At 30.7% G+C, this 21780-nt stretch overlaps 1 protein-coding gene and 1 long non-coding RNA gene across 3 annotated transcripts; one reads left to right on the top strand and one right to left on the bottom strand.

The window, feature by feature from the left end:
* Window positions 1-392: 392 nt before the first annotated feature.
* LOC114127167 (neuroligin-4, Y-linked-like) lies at window positions 393-18876 on the top strand. Of its 2 annotated transcripts, XM_050201825.1 has the most exons (12): window positions 393-1105; window positions 11431-11625; window positions 12084-12278; window positions 12592-12877; window positions 12980-13109; window positions 13178-13405; window positions 13468-13619; window positions 13696-13796; window positions 13876-14756; window positions 14834-15181; window positions 17282-17402; window positions 17436-18876. In XM_050201825.1, the coding sequence occupies exons 1-12, from the start codon at window positions 631-633 to the stop codon at window positions 17981-17983; spliced, it is 3660 nt and encodes a 1219-aa protein (XP_050057782.1). In that variant the 5' UTR covers window positions 393-630; the 3' UTR covers window positions 17984-18876. The 2 variants fall into 2 exon arrangements, with proteins under 2 accessions (XP_050057782.1, XP_050057776.1); XM_050201819.1 differs by having other exon boundaries at window positions 394-1105; window positions 17282-18876.
* Window positions 7036-21693, bottom strand: LOC126550400 (uncharacterized). Its single transcript, XR_007604480.1, has 4 exons — window positions 21263-21693; window positions 19447-19486; window positions 7494-7628; window positions 7036-7292 (listed from the first exon to the last, which is right to left on the bottom strand). It is a non-coding gene; the product is annotated as an uncharacterized LOC126550400 (long non-coding RNA).
* Between the last annotated feature and the right edge of the window lie 87 nt (window positions 21694-21780).

The following is a 21780-nucleotide window of genomic DNA, read 5'->3' as shown; positions in this document are numbered from 1 at the left end:
ATCTCGCGAGTCACAAAGATGAAAAAAGTCGGTCGTCTGACGCGACGTCCGATATCGAATTTTCGATCAGAATTTTCCTCCGACGACACGATCCACGGTCGGACAGGTTAGGTTAGGTTAGGCTGCGACACGGAAACTATTATACTACAATATTGTGCTATCGGCTCATCGTCATTATATCCTTCACGCGTACGAGGAAACCGTCGGTCTATTTATTTATTTATTTATTTTAATATTATATAAGAAACACGTCGCCAGTAGGTATTTACGTTGGCAGGCCCGCGAGCGCCCGAACGCAGCGGCCGCGTCCGGCGGGTGGAACATATTTTAAATAGCTTGGCGGCCGTGCATGTGTGCGCCGCGGCCGCGCGCGCGTGTCAGTGTGTGACTGCGAGTAAACACGTGTGCTTGTGTCCGTCGTCGTGCGTGTGCTGTGTGTTTCGCGACCGTTTATATTATAATAATAATACATTACAATACACCCCGTGATGCGTCGTGTGCGCGATGTGCGAAACGTCCGCGCGACACCGTGAACACTTATCGGGGGTATTCGGGCGGCCCGGTAGTGCATAGAGAACGGCGGTCGTGGTCCGTCGCGCAGCCATCGGGTTCGATGCGGCGGCGGCCGTCATGGGCGGCGGCGGAACGGCGGCGCTGGCCCTGGTCCTGGTGACTACGGTCGCGGCCGTGGCCGTGGTGGCCGGCGGCGCCCGGCCCGAAGTGCTCGGCTACACCGACACGGTGTGGCTGGACCGGCAGGGACCGCTCAAAGGGCTGGTCACCACCGTCGGCGACGGCGAGCAGCGGCTGGACAGGGTCGAAATGTACCTGGGCGTGCCGTACGCCGCGTCCCAAGAGCGGTTCATGCCGCCCGGCGAGTCGCCCACGTGGTGCCCGAAGGCGGGCGACGGGTCGTTCGACCGGACCCACTGCCGGCCGCTGCGAGCCGAGTACCTGAAGCCGGTGTGCCCGCAGCGGCCGCCCGACCTGCTGGCGCCCCCCAAGCGGCTGTCGACCGTGCGGCAGAACTACCTGAAACGGCTGACGCCGTATCTGGGCAACCAGAGTGAAGACTGTCTGTACCTGAACATATACGCCCCGCACGGTAAGTCGCGGTCAGGATGTCATTGAAAGCATGTATATGTATTATAATCGCGATTTTCAAACGTGGTTTTTTAATGTGATCGTAATAATATGATGAGCTCTGTCGATTTCTGTCGTATAGCATTAAATAATAGTAATAAATTCAAAAATTCATGTTTTATGTAAGTATTGAATGTTAACACAATGTATTGTGTTTAGTATAACGGGCATATACGCAGGTATACTGTAATCGTACAATATTTAACAGCAGCTACAAATGAGTAAGATAGCACATTTAAATTATAACAAAAATATAATGTACATGTAGACGCGTAACCTAACCATGTACTGAACAAGTAGAATTTATTACACGAAACCAATATAACAATATTAAATTAATAAAATCAAATCATAATGAGAACATAAGAATATTCACTCAAATCTTGTGTTGTCTACTGATTCGCCCCCCCACTGTTATTACAATACTGTCAATGTAATATTTAAATGTTTGTTATTTTTTGTTTATATGGTTATTTTTTTACATGCGATCCATCTATTTTACAGCAAAATAATGGCGTTCTATTTATTTGTTTATCTAAAATATTATAGTTATATACAATATGATTGTCTTAAAGAAAATGTATAAATATTCAGCATAGTTAAATGTCGATTCGAGCTTAATCCATTTTTCTTCTAAATAACCGTACGTAAGTATGATAGATCACATGCGTTATATCATCAATGGTCATATTTTATGATACACAAGTAACCTATATTTTTTTATAATTTACGTTTAAAATTTAAATCAATATTCTACCATTTCAGATTAAACATATTTGTGTTTAATGTTTATATTTATGTGTTTCTATGAAGAATATTATAATTTTCATTTGATTTTTTTATTAAAATAATCTTTAATAATAGCATCAATGTATAATTAATAATACCGTATAGGTACGATATACATATTGATTCGTTTAACAGAATAGGATGTATAATATGGCTATATAGGATAAACTATTTATTTACGTAAGTAATAAATTAATATGTTTCTTTGAAATCTGAAATATTTTAATTATTAGATTTCAATGGAAAATAATAATTTACTGATATTTATATATAATACAAAATAACTATCATACATCAAAGAACTCCACGCTAATTATATTTTTCTACGGTTCGATTAACTTTCCTAATTTTTAATTTATGTTTCAAACTTGACATGTTGAAATTGAGTAGATTTGGGTTAAAGAAATCTAATGATTGTTTGCTCTTATGCGTAGTATGTATTTTCTTAAAATACTTTAAAATAAATTTCGATTTTGTTTACTCTAACTCCGTTTTTAATTCATTTGGAGTGACTAAACAAAACATTGAGCTTAACTTAGGTAAGTATAGGTACCTACTTTAATATACATGTTATATGTGTATGAATGTTTAATATTTATAATAATATGATGATGATAAAATAACACTGCCAAGATACGTTTATTGGGACTGATGGAACCATACCACACGATGTCTGCTTCCGGTTTCTAATTACTTTCGAGGAAAATATGGTAACAAGTCCTACACGTAGTATTTACTCAAAAGCGACATTTTAAAACCAAAACGCTTAAATGTAAAATAATGAGGCGTTAAAAATAACGAACTATACATCGTTATACCATGTTGAATACAAATATTTCTATCGGTTACTATTGTAACCTATTTGTATAAATATCAAACATTATGCTTACTTCTATGATAGTGATATCGCTTTACTCTTTCTTTACAAATCCAACTTAAGTCAATTTCTTCAAGTATTATTTTATTGAAAGCTTGTATCAAAAGCACTACACTGTACATCTGTTGTTGCTGCATCACTACGAAATTAAAGTTATCTCTTAAAATTTTAAATTCATAAATATTATTTATTACTAGTTATTAGATACTTAGTTATATTAAATTATAATCATTTATTTTATTTATTTTTTAATGTTTGTTAACAAGTCAAATTCAAATATCTTAATAAATACCTATGTCTAAGTTTATAGTTTATAGCTGTGAATTGAAATACAAGCATAATCAATGGTATTACACTATAATGAATACCAAATTTTAGACTTAAATCCAATAGATATAATCTATAACAATGTTAGGTATATAAAATAGCACACTAAATTTCTAATGAATAAAGCTAAGTGGATTGACTGCTAAAAGATTGGTAGTAAAAATATTTTTTTTAAATGCATTTACTTTTTGAAATTCCTAATATTAAAATTATTGTATGAAGAAGAAACCAAATTATTTTATATGTACGTATCATGTATTGAGTGTTTTTAAGTTTTAAGTTTTTTTAAACCCGATGTATCGAAATAATAACAAGTGATTCATTATTTTAAGGATATGGGATAAAAGATAACTGAGTAAAAATTTAAGCTTTATGCCTTTATACCAATAAGGCCATCGAAACTTTAAATGCGTATCTGTTTGAAAAACGTTCTTATCATACTAAACCAGTGTTTCCCAACTTAATTAGGGGTGTGTACACATTACTAGGGAGGCGCAAGCTATCATCACGAAATAAAATTTTCAAATTTTTTCAATTATTATAGAAAGAGGGTGTAGAATAGAGGAGATTGGAAACCATTGCACAAATCTCTCATTATCTTAAAACGCTAATATTACTTTAACATTACTTTAAAACATTATACAATAACATTTTTGAAGAAAAAATATGTTTTTAAACGTCAATACTTCTCCAAATATTTATTGTTTAATGAATCACTGTGTATGTTTTTCTCTAGTTAAGTATTCGCTCGTAAAACCTATTTTTATACATGGATGTCGTATATTATTTTGAGACATAATAAGAAGGAATCAAAAAAGTAAACAACAATAGCGATATCCGCAGGGATTGGCAATGATAATAAATGGCTTTAGATGAGCCATGGTATTTCGATTCTTCACAGGACGGGAATATGTCATTCTAGTCTTAAAACAGTCAAAACAAATAATAAAGTATCTCTCATACTATGATATTATGTATAATAATTTTTCGAATGTTTTGAAGTTCGGTAATAAACGCACTTATAATTTGGATAGAAAAATAATTTTTAAACACAACCATAATAGTCAAATACGGTTTTTACTGTTTTTTGTGCTGCATTAATTAGACATTTAACTGCAATATTCTTTAATCATAGATGATTAGGTATTACAACAGTTAATTTTTAAAATTTTAATAAAACAATATACAAAATACTTACATCATATATGCATGTAACCGTATCATTCATATCTATAAATAGCAACTAAATTCCATAATGGATTTTTAAAAAAAGTATAATAATTATCTTTTAAATGTCTATATACCTGATTAATAAACATTTATTAGGTAATTCAAAAAACAGAAAGGAAATTTAAATACTTCAAAAAATAATAAACATTTGTAAAAAATAGGTGTTATACATCTATATTATTTGCACTGCCTGAAATGGTAAATTTATTTTTATTTATTTTATTATAAAAATATAATATATTTTAATATGTTGTATATAATAATGTTAAGTTTAAGTAAATAATAATAATAAAATTAGGTCATTTTAAATAAGACGAAAACATATCGTCGCTATTGTACACATATGACATAACATTATAACAGCCATGGATCGGTCAACGTATTTTTAGCGTACATGATTTATGTCAGATAAAACAGCAGTATTTCATCCTATGTCTTTGCTTCCGGTAAAAAAAAAATCCCCGTAGAATATTTTCGTTAAATATTTTTTTGACATAAAATTAACAGCATGTTCTTCTAGAGTTTAGAACTTTGTAGCACAATGCATAAGACATGATGTTTGGATGTCGTTCAAATTTCGTAAACAAGATAATTGAATATTTGTTGTAAACTGCACCAATTGTAGAAATTCTATTTAAACCTTACGATTTTCAAATAGTCGGATGAAAAAAGCCATAGAGATAAAAGTATTAAATCATTTTAATTTGTAATATAAAGATATATATTATTCTAAATCTCTACACCCCTCCACCGAAATGTCTTCATCGCTCTAATATAAAGTTTAACACGAACATAAATATTTTTAGTCATAAATGGTTGTAATAAATCCCACATATTTTTTATTTTAAATCAAATGTTGAAACGTCATTCAGTGTTAACTAAAATTACAATATATATATATATATATTGGACCCTTTTCCTCCAAAATATCATTTACATATGGCCTTACATACATTATAATATATATATCCTTACACGAATTTTAATACTAAAAATAATATCTTAATGGATAGGGTTTTACTTTTAAGTTTATTGTGCGTAATTATTTTGATTACAATTGGGACTACAACGAACGAGAACAACAATAAACAAAGCCGTTAACAAATAATTATGTGTAATTCATAATTTAATATCCATGTAGGTAGTAAATAATAATGTATAATTTGTTTAATGTGAGAAAATAATCGTAAAATATGCCAATAAATGGAATTTGGTTTAAAATGTTTTAGCATTTATCATAAAGCGAAAAAGTGTTGTTTTCAAAAATATATTTTTTTCCTACTGTTTACTGTCAAACCGTATATAATAGAATTTTTGGCATGTGATCGCGAAATGTATAAATTATAGTTTTAGCATTCACTCTCATTTTGAGATATTTTTATACCCACATACTACCTACTACAGTTTGTATTTATGTCTTTTATACCGAGGTCTGAGATTTATGTAAATATTGGTTTAACGAGATGGCGTATCAGCTGAGTATTGTTCGCGGACAAGGGATTCTGAAAAGCAGTGTATAATAATAGGCTGCGTCGAAAATTCTATACACCTTTAATACAATACGCTGTACAATTGATACAATAATATTTAAATGATGTCGTCTTTAAAACGAATACATCGCCCATTATATAATATAGTTTGAAACGGAAAGACGAGTGTTCGTTTGTCGACGTGAAAAAAAAAGAGAAGACACCACCCTTTGGCACTACACGAACGTCGTCGTCGTAATCGTCACGTGTCTACTTAGCTCATAACGACACACCGGTAAACGACCTCACGAAAACATCACACGTGGTTTCTTATATATATAAATTCGAATAATCGCATAAAAAAAAAACTATTCTCTTCGCATCGTTCCGGTACTCTCTTCCGCGCGCGTTGTTTCATTTTCCCGTCGGCGCATAGGTGCGCGACAGAGATATAGACACGCGACACTGTACAGACGGAGAAACAAAAATACGTATATGCGGCTATACCAATGCTAATGCAGTATATATATGTATACATATACGATACACACATATAAATACTGTGTCCTGTGTGTAAAAATGTAATAAAAAGAACCCAGTAATTGCCTGGCATGGACGTGTTGGCCGGGATCCAAAGCGAGAATGAATACGTGTCCACGAGCACCCTATTACTATTTCAGTGTATATTTTCAATATTATGTATAATTATTTTTAATAAACGACTTCACGCGGCCACTACAACTGTGTATATGTTAAGGGGTGAATGTTAACGTCCGAATGCATTACAGTTAAATATATATGTTGTACTTACGGTAAGAGCAGGATGTTATTGTAGTGAGTGATTCTAAAGCAAAAGACAACTCACTATTTGGACAAGTTCTTATCTTCCGAATGCAGTAATGAAATAGTGTATTATAATTAACACTATAATTAATATTTATCTTGTGATAACTGCAGTACCATACGTGATCAAAACTTGCCTAATTAATTATTGCATTATTGATTATTGTATATAATATAAAATAAAGTTTGGAGGTTTAAGGCACGGTTTCTACAGTTTTTCGCATTATTAAGAAGACGTTGCACATCGTACTCGCATGTATGCGTTGTCTCCATCTTATTAATAAACAATACAGCAGATTTTACGTTTAGGATAAGAATCCATTTAACTCTATTACCCTATTTTTTAATATTACAGTTAAACGCGTGAGAATTTTAAGTAACGTCCTCCTAAGAATTAAGACATTATTTATGAACCAATTGATTAGCCAAGTTATATTTTGGCGTTTACATCTTTATACAGAATATTGTAACATATTACTTCATATTATGAAAAATATTAACCATTTGTAATGATATGCAATCGACAATAAAATTAAAACGTCCGTTACCTGCACCTTTTCTGCTAATAATCTTGAAAATCTTTTTTTGGAGATATTTCCGTATCCGCTATATACCTATAAAATGATATATATTTAAATCTATTTTTTTTTATATAAAAATGTGTTTTTGCATAACGAGTGCATATTCGCACAGTGTAAACTATATACAGGATTCCAACCAAGGCAGGCACAATATATACCGCAAGTGCAATCGTACTAAGTATATATAATATGTTAGTGTATAATATATAATATACTATATTACTATATAGTTACCGAATATCGTATTATGTGTATTTTTGTATAACTTTTTAGGCGGCCGTCCCAGATGGTATTCGTGGACCGAAACGGCTGCCACGTTGTCAAACGTAGGCCGTCACCGTACATAGGTAACGCGTGTTTTATTCTCGTCTAGAAAAAAAAATGAATAATAAGCAGTAAAAATATCACTCATAAATCAGTACCTACAAGTAATAATACAAGTATAATTCTGTTTCTATCTACCTCGTATTTTATTGAATAATTCGGTTAGTTTTTAAACACTTAAGAAACGTGTCTTACAATCCGTATAGGGCATACCTATATCATAATTCATAAGTATTATACTTAACAATTTTAGTTGTTTTGTAGAAATTCAAAAAAAAATATTTTCTATTACAGTCTATAGGTTAGGTTTATTTATTTATTTTTATGTAACAAAAATTATTTGTACCACAATGTTTGTTGTTTTTCACTAAAATTGTATTATAAAAAATAATTACTAAAGAAACAAAATATGAAAAAACACTAAATAATACGCGGTACTAAATACTTTATACCAGCCAAGTTCACAATGACTTCCAGTCACGCACTTTTTGTGGTTAATAGTGTTACGGGTTATAAACTTATTAACGTTATGGGTCCGCAAGTGTAACCATGATCTCATAAATATTATATATTTATAAACTTGTTAAACATTATACAACTACAGGTATGATATTATTGTAAAAATCATGACACCTATAAATTATTTTAAATCACTTAATCAAATTAAAATATAATAACGAATGGTTATTAAAAATAAATTATAAAAACATTTAAAAAATATATATTATTGTGAATCAGTATGTACGGGTCACCAAGCTTACATTACAGTGTGAACCACAAAATAAATTCATTCAGTATAAAGGCATCACTTAGTTAATTCCATGGGAAGGTATGAAATAAAAGATAATGATTATTGCTAATAAAAGCATCATCCCAATGAGCTGATCAAAAAACTGTATTCTTCGTATGTCTACATCTATAAGCTATAAATACATATTTAAAATATAAAAATGTATTGCAGGCGAGTACAATGTATAACATTTGATTTACTTCATGAACATGGAACAAATAAAATAACTAAAAATAAAAAAAGTGGGATGTTAAATAATTAATTTACCTAAGCACCATAATATAGTTTTATAAAAAAAAACCAAAATAAAAGTATTTTTATTCTAACATTTTACATACCTAACAATGGAGTTAAGAAGCCTTGTTCCAAAATTATTATATCAACAGGAAGAGTGCGACGTAAATAAAAAAAATTATAATACGAGAGTGAAAATAAAAACAGGTAAACAGCAAAACATCATAATATGGCCCATTGGAGGGGAAGGTCACCCCTATCGCCCCTTAAGAACGCGTCTGCTTAGATATCGAATAGCCACTCGACCATTAAGGCAGGACACAAACATACATAAGAGAGTTCGCGAGACAACTATAATACCACATTATTTTGAACTATGTACGTTGATTTATTTATCTATTGAATACGCAACACACTCAAATTATCAACATATGATATGAATATTGACAAATCAAAATTAACGGAAGAGCCCGCAAAATATTTATTAGTACATATGCAAATACCAAGGCTCAGAGATTCAACTCCAATGACACTCAATAACATTTCAATATCAAAAGAGATCTAGGTCTTCCAGTAAAAAGCCATAAATTGTAGTGGAGTAAACAATGTTAATTTTTTATACTAAGTCGTCTGTCCCGACCAATTCCTGGTCGTTATAGCTGTCTGCATAAAAAATATCAAACGAGCACAATATTATTATCGAGGATGCGTCTTGTTTACCTTATATACGTACCTTTTGTCGGAAATTTTTTCACACCGTTTAACTTTTTTTTTTGTAAACACGCCACACGTATAAGTGTATTACTGCTGTAAGCAAACGTATTGCCAAAATATCATACGGTTTATCCGTGGCAACCTATTTTTTCTTTGACTGTGTATATCTGTCATCGGCCGCGTCCGCTGTCTCTTAAAATAATCACACCGTAACCTATAACTATCGTTGCACACGCAAAAACGCGGTACCGAAGTATCATTATAGTATATATTATATAATATTAAGTATAGGTAACAAATAATGTACTATAAATTATTAAATAACCACTTTATTGGATTATTGAGATTATGGAAAATCAAATATAAAATGTATGTGCAAGTATATATCTATATTCAACAATCGGACTTAAACATAAAATAATTACCTAGGTATTATTATAATAAATTCACCGAATAAATATTCTATTAATACATAAAACGCAAACAAAATAAAGAGTTTCTCAAATCGATGTATAAGTTCAAATAAAAAAATTTCTTATGCGATCGTATGTTGTACAAATACAAATACGTGTACAAATATGAAATAATTACTGCCGAGAGATATACCATATTATATTACATTAAAATAAAATTACCATACAAAAATATATTATATCATATCAGTAGGTATATTTGTATTCATGTATTTGTGTGAATTTCTAGATACTGACATAATACATTATGCATACGTCATACACGAACATGAATATTATATATTTACTGCGGTCATATTCATATAGATACATTTAAACATGCAATTAATACAGTTAAACCCTACCTAAATACTTTAATACCCACTTGTGTAGAAGTGGATCTATACTACGTATATAATGTGTATATTATATAGTCTACCCAGGTATGTATAATATACATACCTAATATAATATAATAGGTATGTATAATATACATACCTAATATAATATAATATATATTATATATATATATCATACATAACTAATATTTTGAAAGTAATTTTCGAAATATGGTAGAAAAATGGAGTATAATTGCCAATTTCCGTATCATAAACTTGTAGTGTTTTTAATGATTTGCACCTATGTCCTATATATTATATACATACTATGTTTGTTTATGTATTTTTTTATAGCTTCCTACTATACGACTATACATGCTGAAAAATCAGCTTGATTGGGAATAGGCCAAATATTTATTAGGAAAGAATACGTAGGAGTGTGAGATAAATAGAGTAAAGAAACTACACGTCTGTTAGTTTGCCATTATACTCGTCAGTTAGCTGTGGTGTTGGATGGTGGTGGTGGTGGTGGTGGTGGTGGTGGTATTCCCTACGCATATAACAAATTATTTAAAGCTCAATTGGAACGAAAAGCTAATGTTTACTCTACCACGTCGGTAAACAAAATAACACTGAGACAGCGTCAATCATTTATTCGAGTATCCTATAAAATAGTATAATTCTTATGGTTTCAGTTAATAGTGATACGTTTGATTAAAAACATAAATTGAATTACATAATTATAAAATGATTAGGTGTATTATTATAAATCAGGTATGCCTATAGTAAATAATAAAAGTGGCAAGTGGCAACCCGGGACTCTCGAATTATATAAATTAAAATTATTGAAAAAACATAGGTACCAGCTAGGATTAGTGAAATGTTAAAATAATAAAAAAAAGACACAACAGTTAAATAATAATCGTAGATATTTAAATATTGTAATACACAATATTATTTATTTTAATATATTATTCTCCTGAAATTATTTTTACACGCGTGCAGATTGGAGATTCTAGTGGGTTACGCGTTAATTTCAGCAATATTAGAAATATGAAGATTGGATCTATATAAAAAGTATTAATATTGTATTACTTATTAAGACAAATACACTACGTTATACCTGAAATTAAAACCAAAGAAATGGTGTTAAAAAAAAATTGTATTGCAATAATAATATTACTTATAAAGTTACAACCATTTTCGGAAAAACGAGTGTCATCATATTATATACGCACAATAATGGTTTAAGAATCTACAGCCAGAATATACACACTGTTAATATTAAATACAATTTACATAATACTGTTGTTTTGTAGATCCGAAAAACGAAATGAACGACGAAATGATAAAAGATTACAAGACCACCACCAAGAAGTCCAAGTACGCTGTGATAATGTTCATTCATGGGGAATCATTTGAGTGGAACTCTGGCAACCCGTACGACGGTTCCGTGCTAGCTAGCTACGGAAAAGTTATTTTTATTACAATTAACTACCGCGTGGGCGTTTTAGGTAAGTCCTCTCTCCTGTATATAATATATAATATAATATACCTGTAACCACATACCTACGTACAGCTGATCATAGCAAACCTTATACTAAGGATTTTTCCTCCTTACTAAAGAAAGATGTTGCAAGTTCAATACTCTGCAGGGAAGTAAAGATCTAATAAAAGTACTTTTTAGTATAATAATACTAAATACTGTTTATTATTTTGATATTTCACAATTATTGGAAGTTGTAAGAATTTAAAACCATTAATCTACCATTGGTCACTAAAATCCTAAAACTGTTGCCATGGGTCAGAAAATAAAATAAAAAAGCACGTCGACAGCCTCATATTCCTTTAGCTTATTCCCATACCAAATCATTCAACAAAAAAGTGTGCTGCTTAACGTGTAATATATATTGTGTATTATAATAATATTACTGTAAATATTATAATATTTTTATCGAATATATTCATTTAGGGTTTTTAAAGTCCAACGGTGGAGACATTCCGGCCAGTAATTTCGGTCTATTAGACCAAATGGCCGCCTTAGAGTGGATCAAGAATAACATACAAGCGTTTGGTGGTAACCCAAATGCGGTTACGGTGATGGGACACGGTACTGGTGCAGCTTGCGCAAATTTTCTAATGATGGCGCCACCAGTTAATAACAATAGTGAGTACCTATACTTATTAGTTATTACCTACCCTTACTTATACAGTAAACAAAATAAAAAAATGTAAATGTAATTTTTTAAACGACTCATATTCGCTGTAGTAATTATAATAATTGTAATAATAGGAAAGAATAAATATAGGACGAAATTTTACGCATACTAATATAACACCATTAATTTCATACATGATAAAGTTAATATTATACTACTATAATAATGCTATCATGTTGTAATTTTCTCAGGTTTAACAACAGTAAAATTTATGTATTTAATTGTTATAAACGTGTGCGATTTTCGTATTGATCCCACCAGATTTATTTCAAAGAGCTATACTAATGAGCGGTTCTGCGTTATCCGATTGGGCGTTGGTGAAAAATCCCATAATGAACACCATACAAGTTGGCCAGTCGTTGAACTGCGAACCAGGTGGCAATGAGAAGTTTTTTGACTGTTTGCGAAGAAAACGATTTACAGATTTAGTGTCGATCAAAATGTACTTACCGCCTTTCGTCACCGTGTTCGGTCCGATGGTCGATGGCGTGATGATTACCAACGAACCACTGCCATTATTAAAAGAGCATAAGAACTTAATAAAAAAGTATATATATAACACTAACACGGACTACCAAATCATAATAGAAATATTAATATACTCAAAATGTAATCAGTAATCACGTTTTTAATCAATTTAATTTTTCAGCTATAAAATATTAGCTGGTGTCACGGAATATGAAAGTTATCACTTGCTGGACAGCGTGTCACTAGCGCATGGTATGTTAGAAAATGAACAACACAAAATGTTATTGGATTACATGAAAGCCAAGTTCGAGGTAATTAACTATTTTTCTTTGTCTTAATATACATAATATTATACATGTATAATGGTTATTTTTCAAAGCTTTTTCCAGATCTCACTCTTACGGCTACTTTGGCTCAATACACTGACCGTAATCGAACGTGGTCTTCGTCTGGAGCTCTGGAAAATCGCGATATTTTGTTGGATATTCTAAGTGATGCCATGGTTTTAGCACCTTTAACTCAACTGGCTGAAATCCAGTCAGAGGTCAACGAAAATACGTACTTTTACGTTTTTACTCATAGAAGTACTTTTAGTGATTACGACGTGGTAAAAAACTATTTGACAATTATTTTATTATTTAACCATATTAACTCTTCATTATATTATAGGTAAAAAAAAGTATAAACGGGGAAGATTTACCATACGTTTTGGGTGTGCCATTGGGTGGTAATACAATTCATCTTAAAACTCATTATGATCAAAAGGAAAAAATATTATCAAAAATGATGATGACTCATTGGAGTAATTTTGCTAAAACGGGGTAAAATAATTTATTTTTTATTTTTTTATTAGAAATTTTTGATTAACAAGTGACAAAAAAATGTATATGTACTTAGAGACCCAAATTTTTCAAAAAAGTCATATCAAAGCGAATTGAAAACTTATAATGTACGATGGCCAAAATACAATACTGTAAATCGTGCTTACCTGGAACTAAGTTAGTCGATACGTTATATAATAATAATATGATTAAATTAATCGGATCTAATAAGATTGTTGTATTTAAACGGTTTTAGATTTAACCAATCGGCAAAGAGTGAATTATAGAACGAGCAAGTGTAAATTTTGGAATGTGGATCTACCGCAAAAGATTGAAGATAAACGGCAAAAAGACGCCGAACAGTCTAAGCCGTTATATTCTTCGTTGCCTGTGATACCTAAAGAGCCTCAACAACCTCCATGGTATTTGGATCGTGAACCAATATTCAGCTTGCCCACATTGATGCCAGACGATCCTATGCTGAGACCAGATGAACTCCCAGAAGAACCAAACCCTGGTGAAGAGCCTTCAGCTGAACCATCCGACAAAAAGACTCAAGAGACTATAGAAGCGTCGTCCTCTGTAGTGGTCTCCCTAATAATTATCATCGGGATACTTTTTTTGTTGGTCAACATTTGTGCATTCGGCGGAATTTACTACCAAAGAGATAAGTTAAGAGTTCGCGAACGTTTGTTCAACAACCGATTTAGATGCAATGGTGCTAACACGAGCCGGACATTTGACGATGACAACGATGACGACCAGGACGATGTTTACATGAAAACCACTGTAGAAGAACCAGAAATAGCTAATGTTCACAAATTCAACAAGAACCAAGCGTACGATTCAGTCGCGTTGGCCAGCGTAAAACCCGAAGCTATTGGTGGTAAAAGGTTGGGTAAGTGGGCGGAGATTTCAAGGCAAAGGAGTAGTAGCACGATTACTATGGACCCTCACACTAGAGTCAAAGAATGGATTAACACGGAAATCATACAACGGTATTCCCCTAGAATTTTGCGGAGACAGCGAAGGGAGGAAAAGAAAAGGCAGTTGGTGTGTGCTGAAGACCCGTCGATGATTACCGATAAATCTGAAGTAACGGACGTCAATAAAGCAGCTGAAAAGTCTAGAAATAAAGTAATTTATCACACAATACCTACCTACTTAATTTTTTTTTCTAACTATCGATTTAATAAACATATTTGTTATCTTAGGTTTCTGTCGCTATTGATGCAACGCCGGCCGCCCGGACAATTAGCGTGTTAAAACAAACACCCATAGAGTTGACAAAGTCCATGGATGCGATGGGTCACTTAGAAAGAGTAGAAATAAAACCATCTCTGTCGTTAGGCTCAATTAACAAAAAAACTTTAACTAGAAGCGACGCACTCAACGATCGTGACGACTTGTTGATGTCTTCACAAGACACGTTGCACAAAAGTTCCACTAGCATTCAACTGAAACCCGCTATGAAAGAGAAGAGACCCGGTATTAAGGTCACTCATGGGTATTCTAAGTCGGAACCGGCGCGAGACATCCCAAAAGAACCTGTTTATACCCAAGTTAGTATAACACAAAAAAATGTTCCACGAACATTGAAAGTGGTATGAAAACTTCTATTACTCATACAATCTAGTCAAAATATTTTTATATATTTCAATGTTTGATCTAGATTAACAAAATATCAATATGTATAATATCCTATCGAAAAATAATCATAACTTCTGCGAGCGGAGAGCCGGCGACGTTTGTAGGGAGGAATATTCAAGCAATTTTTTTCTTACAAAATTACAAAAAGTTTTTTCCATTTAATGAAATCGAATTTTACTTATTTTTTTACAAATTATGTATTATATAATTCAAAATTACAGGTTAAAACTTACATAATCGCGTCCATTCGCTTAAAATTAAACAATTACCTACATATTGTTACACACATACCATACTGGTCAACCAGTACGCACATAGGTAACAAAAATGAGCGAGCTCAATGCGAATTTGATTTCTCATATTGTGGATTAAAATAAAATAATATCAACAGTATAGTACATTGAAGCGGATTTCCTATCAACTTAAAATTGTAATGATTAAATTGATACATTTGCTCACCGAGGAAAAAAGTAGAAGACAAAATATAACAAATTGTATATTCAAATATGTTTTATAAATAATTTTAAGTGGGATGTGGAGGGAAAGGCAGAAAATTGGAAAATGCTTATAGACGGAAAAACCTTAAACTGTCACTATCCTAAATAACTGAATATACAATACATTACATAACTACATAACAATAATTTTAATAGTTTAGTTATAAATAATTTATAGATTATTTTTAATAATTTGAAAAATGATCGATTCAGTTCAAGTAAAAAGTAGGTAATTATCACACTAGGTATGCACTGTATAAATGTATAATAAAAATAAACGAATAGGAACCACAATGATTATAGATCTAAATAATTTATCAAACAATAATGGTAGATAAAAATGTAAGTTTTTGCGTAAATTATTATTTATTGTGTGTTAAATACAATATATTACATGTATCATATTAATATATTAATTATTATAAATAAAATAAAATACTGACATCAATGGTCTGTAAATTAAAAAAGAAGAACTATTGTAAAAATCACTATAGAAAATGTAATCCATAAATAACTCAAGTGAAAATAAAAGTAGAAAATAAACCATTTAAATTAATATTATTAGGTATTTAAAAAATGTTATTTACTTCATTCTAGTGAATAATTCATTTTTATTTTTTTTTCCATAGTATAAATATAAATACAATAAGTAATAATAAACATTCAAATTTCAATATATTATTTGTTAAGTATTAAATTTAACTTAACCTTTTTATGATAACTCAAATTAACTTATATAAGTCAATTATTTTTATTAAAGAAATTCAAAACTGACAGTTTTTAAGGAGTTCAGTATAAACAATTGTTTAATGTCTTAATAAGTGATTAGTGATTACTGATGACTAATACGTATAGATAGTATTAGAATATCATATAGTGGAAAAGAAATAGTCGCACGTGGACGCATATCAATAAAACGCTACACAAGTAATAATTTTTTTTGTTTAAAAAATCAATCTTATGTAAATTGTATTAACAAACCAATCTTAAAATATTTCTAAAATCGAATTTAAATTCTACATGAAGTTTAATTGAAAATATATTTATTTTATTTTTAAATAAATTTTATTCAGCTTAAAATTATCTATTATTATTTTAAAATATTTAAATTTAGTCAACATTTTAAATACAATTTTTATAGGAGTTCAAATAAAAAAAAAGGTGAATTTCTATTCTAGTTAGCGGTAGATATAACAAATTTAAATAATTTTAAAAAAATATTCAAGTCGGTACTTAAAAGCATATACGATTGTCGATTAGGTACCTATGTAAATAGTAGAAAACAGCAGAGATCAAATCGCCCGCCTTTGACTGTTTCCATGTGAATATTGAATATATATTACTATATTAGAATATTAATAATAATGATAATACAAAATGTACCAACTCCGATTTTTATCAGTAAACTTTGTATTAATTATTTGCATAGGCGCCTGTTGTTAAGATATACTGCTGTTACTGGCTACTGCATGTGTGTTGTAAAACTCGAAAATTCTTATAGATTTGGTTTTTCAGGTGTGCAAATCAAAGACGTTGGCTGTAGCTAAATCAAAAAACGCAAGCTTCGATTCGAGCTCGCATTACGAAGATGTGAATGTTACTTCCAAAGAATACGCGATGAACGGCGGCAGCAGCGGTGTCGACTCCTGTTCGGATGGTGGCGGCGGCGTTCGCCGGATCAAATACCCGAAAGTATTGCCGGACTTCCCGGCACAAAGTGGTCCCGGTCCAGAACGCAGGCTGTCGCTACCTCCACCGTTAGCGGGCATACCCGAGGGGTCCGGGAAAATACCTCCACCGCCACCGCCCAGGGTGTCATCGACGCTGGGTAGGAAGAAGGAGAAGACGGACGCCATGACCGTCCCCGGGTCGTTCAACAGGCAGCCGCAACAGGAAACCATACCCGAGGAACACAAATCTTTAGTGGTGCCTTGCGTACCCAACAAGGTTTGTCCCGCGGTGCAAGCGACAACGGCAACGACGTTTACGGCCAAGAAACCCACTGAACCTAGGATCGTCATCAAAGCCAACTCAGTACAGCAGCACTCGCAGCACCAGCAATCCCAGCACTCACAGCAACAACAACACCAACAAAAGCAGCCCAAAAGGACGAACATACCACGCGTAATACATCCGCAAAATAGCGACAGGAACAACAAAACGACTGTGGTCGGAAACGAAACCGACACGGGCACGATTAAGAGGAAGAAGAAATGAACTACAAACGCGTTGTTATTTCCTAAAAAAAACTACATGTGTACGTCACGAACAGTATTAGCATATTCCTTCGGTCATATAATATTATTATTTAAACAACAATGAATGATACGCATGTTTACCGTTTTGTGTGTGTTTGTATAAGTATTTCTATACTATATGTTCTGCGATTGCTATATACATATACATAGTGATGATGTGTATTTTACATTTTTCTATATAGAATTCGTAATACCAAGAAAGTTTTCTTCAAACGCCATATACCTACCTCGGTCGGATTTATAATATGACGTTAGAAAAAAGCCATTTATATTTCATATACATCTTATACATAATATTCTTTTAATACTATTATCATTATTATTTTTTCTTTTTATACATAAATATATGTTCTTAATTACGTGACTTAACGTTAGTTAAAATACAATCGAATTATTAAATAGTTATAAGTTTATAATTAATAAGTAATAACGGTAATTTCCACTGTTGGATTAGATAAATATTTTTTTTGTTTTTAAAGAATAATGCTTGTGATGCGTATTTATTCGTACCTATCAATTGTTTGTATTCAATTACATTGCCCATATTTTAATCCGTATACGATGAAAACGTGGACAGAGTATATATACTATGTCTATAGACACTTAGTTTTTCTACCTTTAGATATAAGATACTGGAAACATATATACTTTTTTTAATTTTCTCTAAATTAAATTGGAAAAATATAAAATATGGCGTTCCACGAAGAACTTACTGATTTTCATTATTTATACATTATTGCTATTGGTTAGAGATAAATTCGAATATATTACATGTTATAGTGACTTAATAAAATGTTATTTGTACAGATAATGAATAAAGATGCATTAAATTTAAAAACTTTCGAAAAAAAATTATATTTTACTATTTTTTTAAGGTTTTATCCTTTTGAAAGTCAAAATACATTTTTGTTACAGTAGCTTAGCTTATTAATCATAATTGTTTTAACTATTAAGCAAAGCAGTGGACCAACATTTTGCTTATGTCTTAACTTTAAATACTTAAAACTTATAAAAGTTATAACTATTATGCTATTTGTCCAAAATTTAATTTTTATATATTAACGTAAACATTTTCTGCTTTAGAATAAGAAATTTTAAATATATGTAATAAAAAAAAGAAATAAAAATTAGGCGAATGAATACCACTCGGCTATACATTAACCAGTTACTGTGATGGGTGTGTTAAATTTGAATTCAATGATATATCATTATTTAACCCATACTTTTAGTAGTATATAAGGTTATCAGTAATTGAAAAAGAATAATTTCTACCATAAACAATAAGGGAACTTATTATTTTCCTTTGGCTTTTTTTTAAGGAGAGTAGATGGAGTTGAATAGTTCATTACTTTTTGGAAACATATCCATTTTTTAATTCTTCCTAATTATAAAAATAATACAAATTATAAAAAATACACATACCATTTTCAAATCAATACATATTCATCATTTCACTCAGCATCTAAAACACGTCAAATAAAGTATGTAATAATAAAATAGTAGACAATTAATAATAATGATACTTCTGAAGCTACATATAATGCAGAAAGAAAAAGACAAAAAAGAGCAAAATGTAGTATCTATTAAATACCAGGTATATCAAAAATCGAAAATAAAATTATTCACCTGACATTTATTTAAAGTTAATTTTTGTATTCCAAATGTAAAATATTTTCATCATATTATTATACTGACACTGTCAGCAATAATTGACTCACGATTTAAACACTTAAGATGTATCATGTATTTACATCGTTATTGCAGACTTATGTTTACGAATTACTATTAAACATACATCTGCATTGATTTATTTTTTATATTTTATTTGTTATATTATAGCTCTTTCACACATCGCAGACTCCAGAGAATTCAAAAAAATACCATCAACTTTAAAGTCTATAAAAATCATGAAATAAATTTAAAATAAAAGAGAGAAGTAGATAACCACTCTACTATACATAGATTACCAAAATCACTGTTATAGTTTTATGTATTTTTAAATTTGAATTCAATGATTAAATCAATGCAAAGGTACAATTTTACAAACAAAAGTTCTAAGAAAAAATCATTGAACTCTAATCATTAAAATTATGATAGGTAGTAACGAAACATACCAAAATTATAAATTACTGTAACGAATAACTTTTTCAGTAACGTGGTATAAATTTATTAAATTTATCTATATTTTTATTGAATTATGATGAAATCATTTTTTAAAAGTAATTATTATGGAGCAACTCTTCATTTTCAACATTATTGATATAAGTTATGAATGTGAGATAAACGGCAAATCGTTAAACCTATGCTATAAGATATTCAAAAATTTTTAATTTTGAAAGTTTTAGAATCTAAAAATTTAGATCATGCCTAATCAAAAACCGCTTACTGCCTTGTGATACCGCTGAGAAACGTAGCTAAATAAATTTAAAAAGAAACAATAATTTTACGAAATTTGATGTTTCAATCTTAATACAACATTTTGTGCGAATAAAGTAATAATTAAGTCTCGGCGATGTAGTCGCCCAGGGTATTATTTTTATACAAAATTAGCTATATAAGAATATTTTTAAATGGATAACTCAAAAGGTAACCTTATTAAGTATTGATATTTTAGGAAATATTTACACCGTCATTCTCAACATAAAGTGACAAAGGATAGATTCGAAATTTTTGAAAATTTGTACGGACCATTGTAATCTTTTCTTACTTTACTGTAAACACGTGTATCTAACCATACAATACTTCAAATTTTAGTAAATTCAAAATTAAGTCCATCTAGCCAAATCTACCGTAATAAATTTGTTTGTCAGAAAAAAAAGTGAAAGCTGTGTTTAAACTAAATTCATAACACCATTTATATATTTTACAGGTAGGTATTTGTGAATTTTAAGTGATTGTTTATAGATATTTTAGGACATTTGATAATTATACTAAATTCCTACATATTACACAATTGCAAACAATAATTTACAGTTATTTTAAACAAAAACGTTAAGAATTGTTTGATAGTCAAGATATATGTTGTTTAAAATAAACAAAACTGACGTCATATTGTTTTATAAATAAAAAAATAATAATAAAATTATAAGTTATTAATAATAATTAATTATAGGTATTATTAATAATAATGTGAAGTAACGGGAATGTAATTTAAATAAAAAAACATTTAATGTAATGATTCATGAATAAACGTAATTGTTTTGAACTTTTTAAAATTAATTAATGTAACCTATCTTACCTATCTAAGACAGTAAAACCCAACACTGATGACAGATTATCTCGATATTTTTAGTCCGTGACTCGTGTGTCGTGTGTTTAGTCTCGACTATCATATTATTCTATTAATATTTAATAATAATATTATTAAAGAGTTTTATCAGCCTTTGTACAAAAATATATAAAAGTAATGGCTATTTTTTTTTATTTTCTTAGAACATTTAATAAGTGTCTAAACCTGGTAGTAACAAAATATGCACAATTATTTTAACATTCAAGAAAAAGTGACTGGAAATCTGGAACCAACAATCCCGTAATAATCATGCACGAAATAAACGGGGGAACAACTATTTTGTGGAACAAACGGTAGTGGTTCATATCATCATATTATAACGACTTTTCGTATTTTATTAGCCATGATAAATTTTAAGCAATATGGACGACAATTGTGATTGTATAATGGATGTTGATTGGTTGATAAATATTTGTTTACAAAATTTGAGTCTTAACGGTCAAGAATCGAGATTCTATATTTCTATT

This window comes from Aphis gossypii, chromosome 1, assembly GCF_020184175.1.
Source record: "Aphis gossypii isolate Hap1 chromosome 1, ASM2018417v2, whole genome shotgun sequence".
In the NCBI taxonomy this organism is placed as follows: Eukaryota; Metazoa; Arthropoda; class Insecta; order Hemiptera; family Aphididae; genus Aphis; species Aphis gossypii.
The sequence above is the reverse complement of the archived record's forward strand: the minus strand, read 5'-3'. Positions and strand labels throughout refer to the sequence as shown.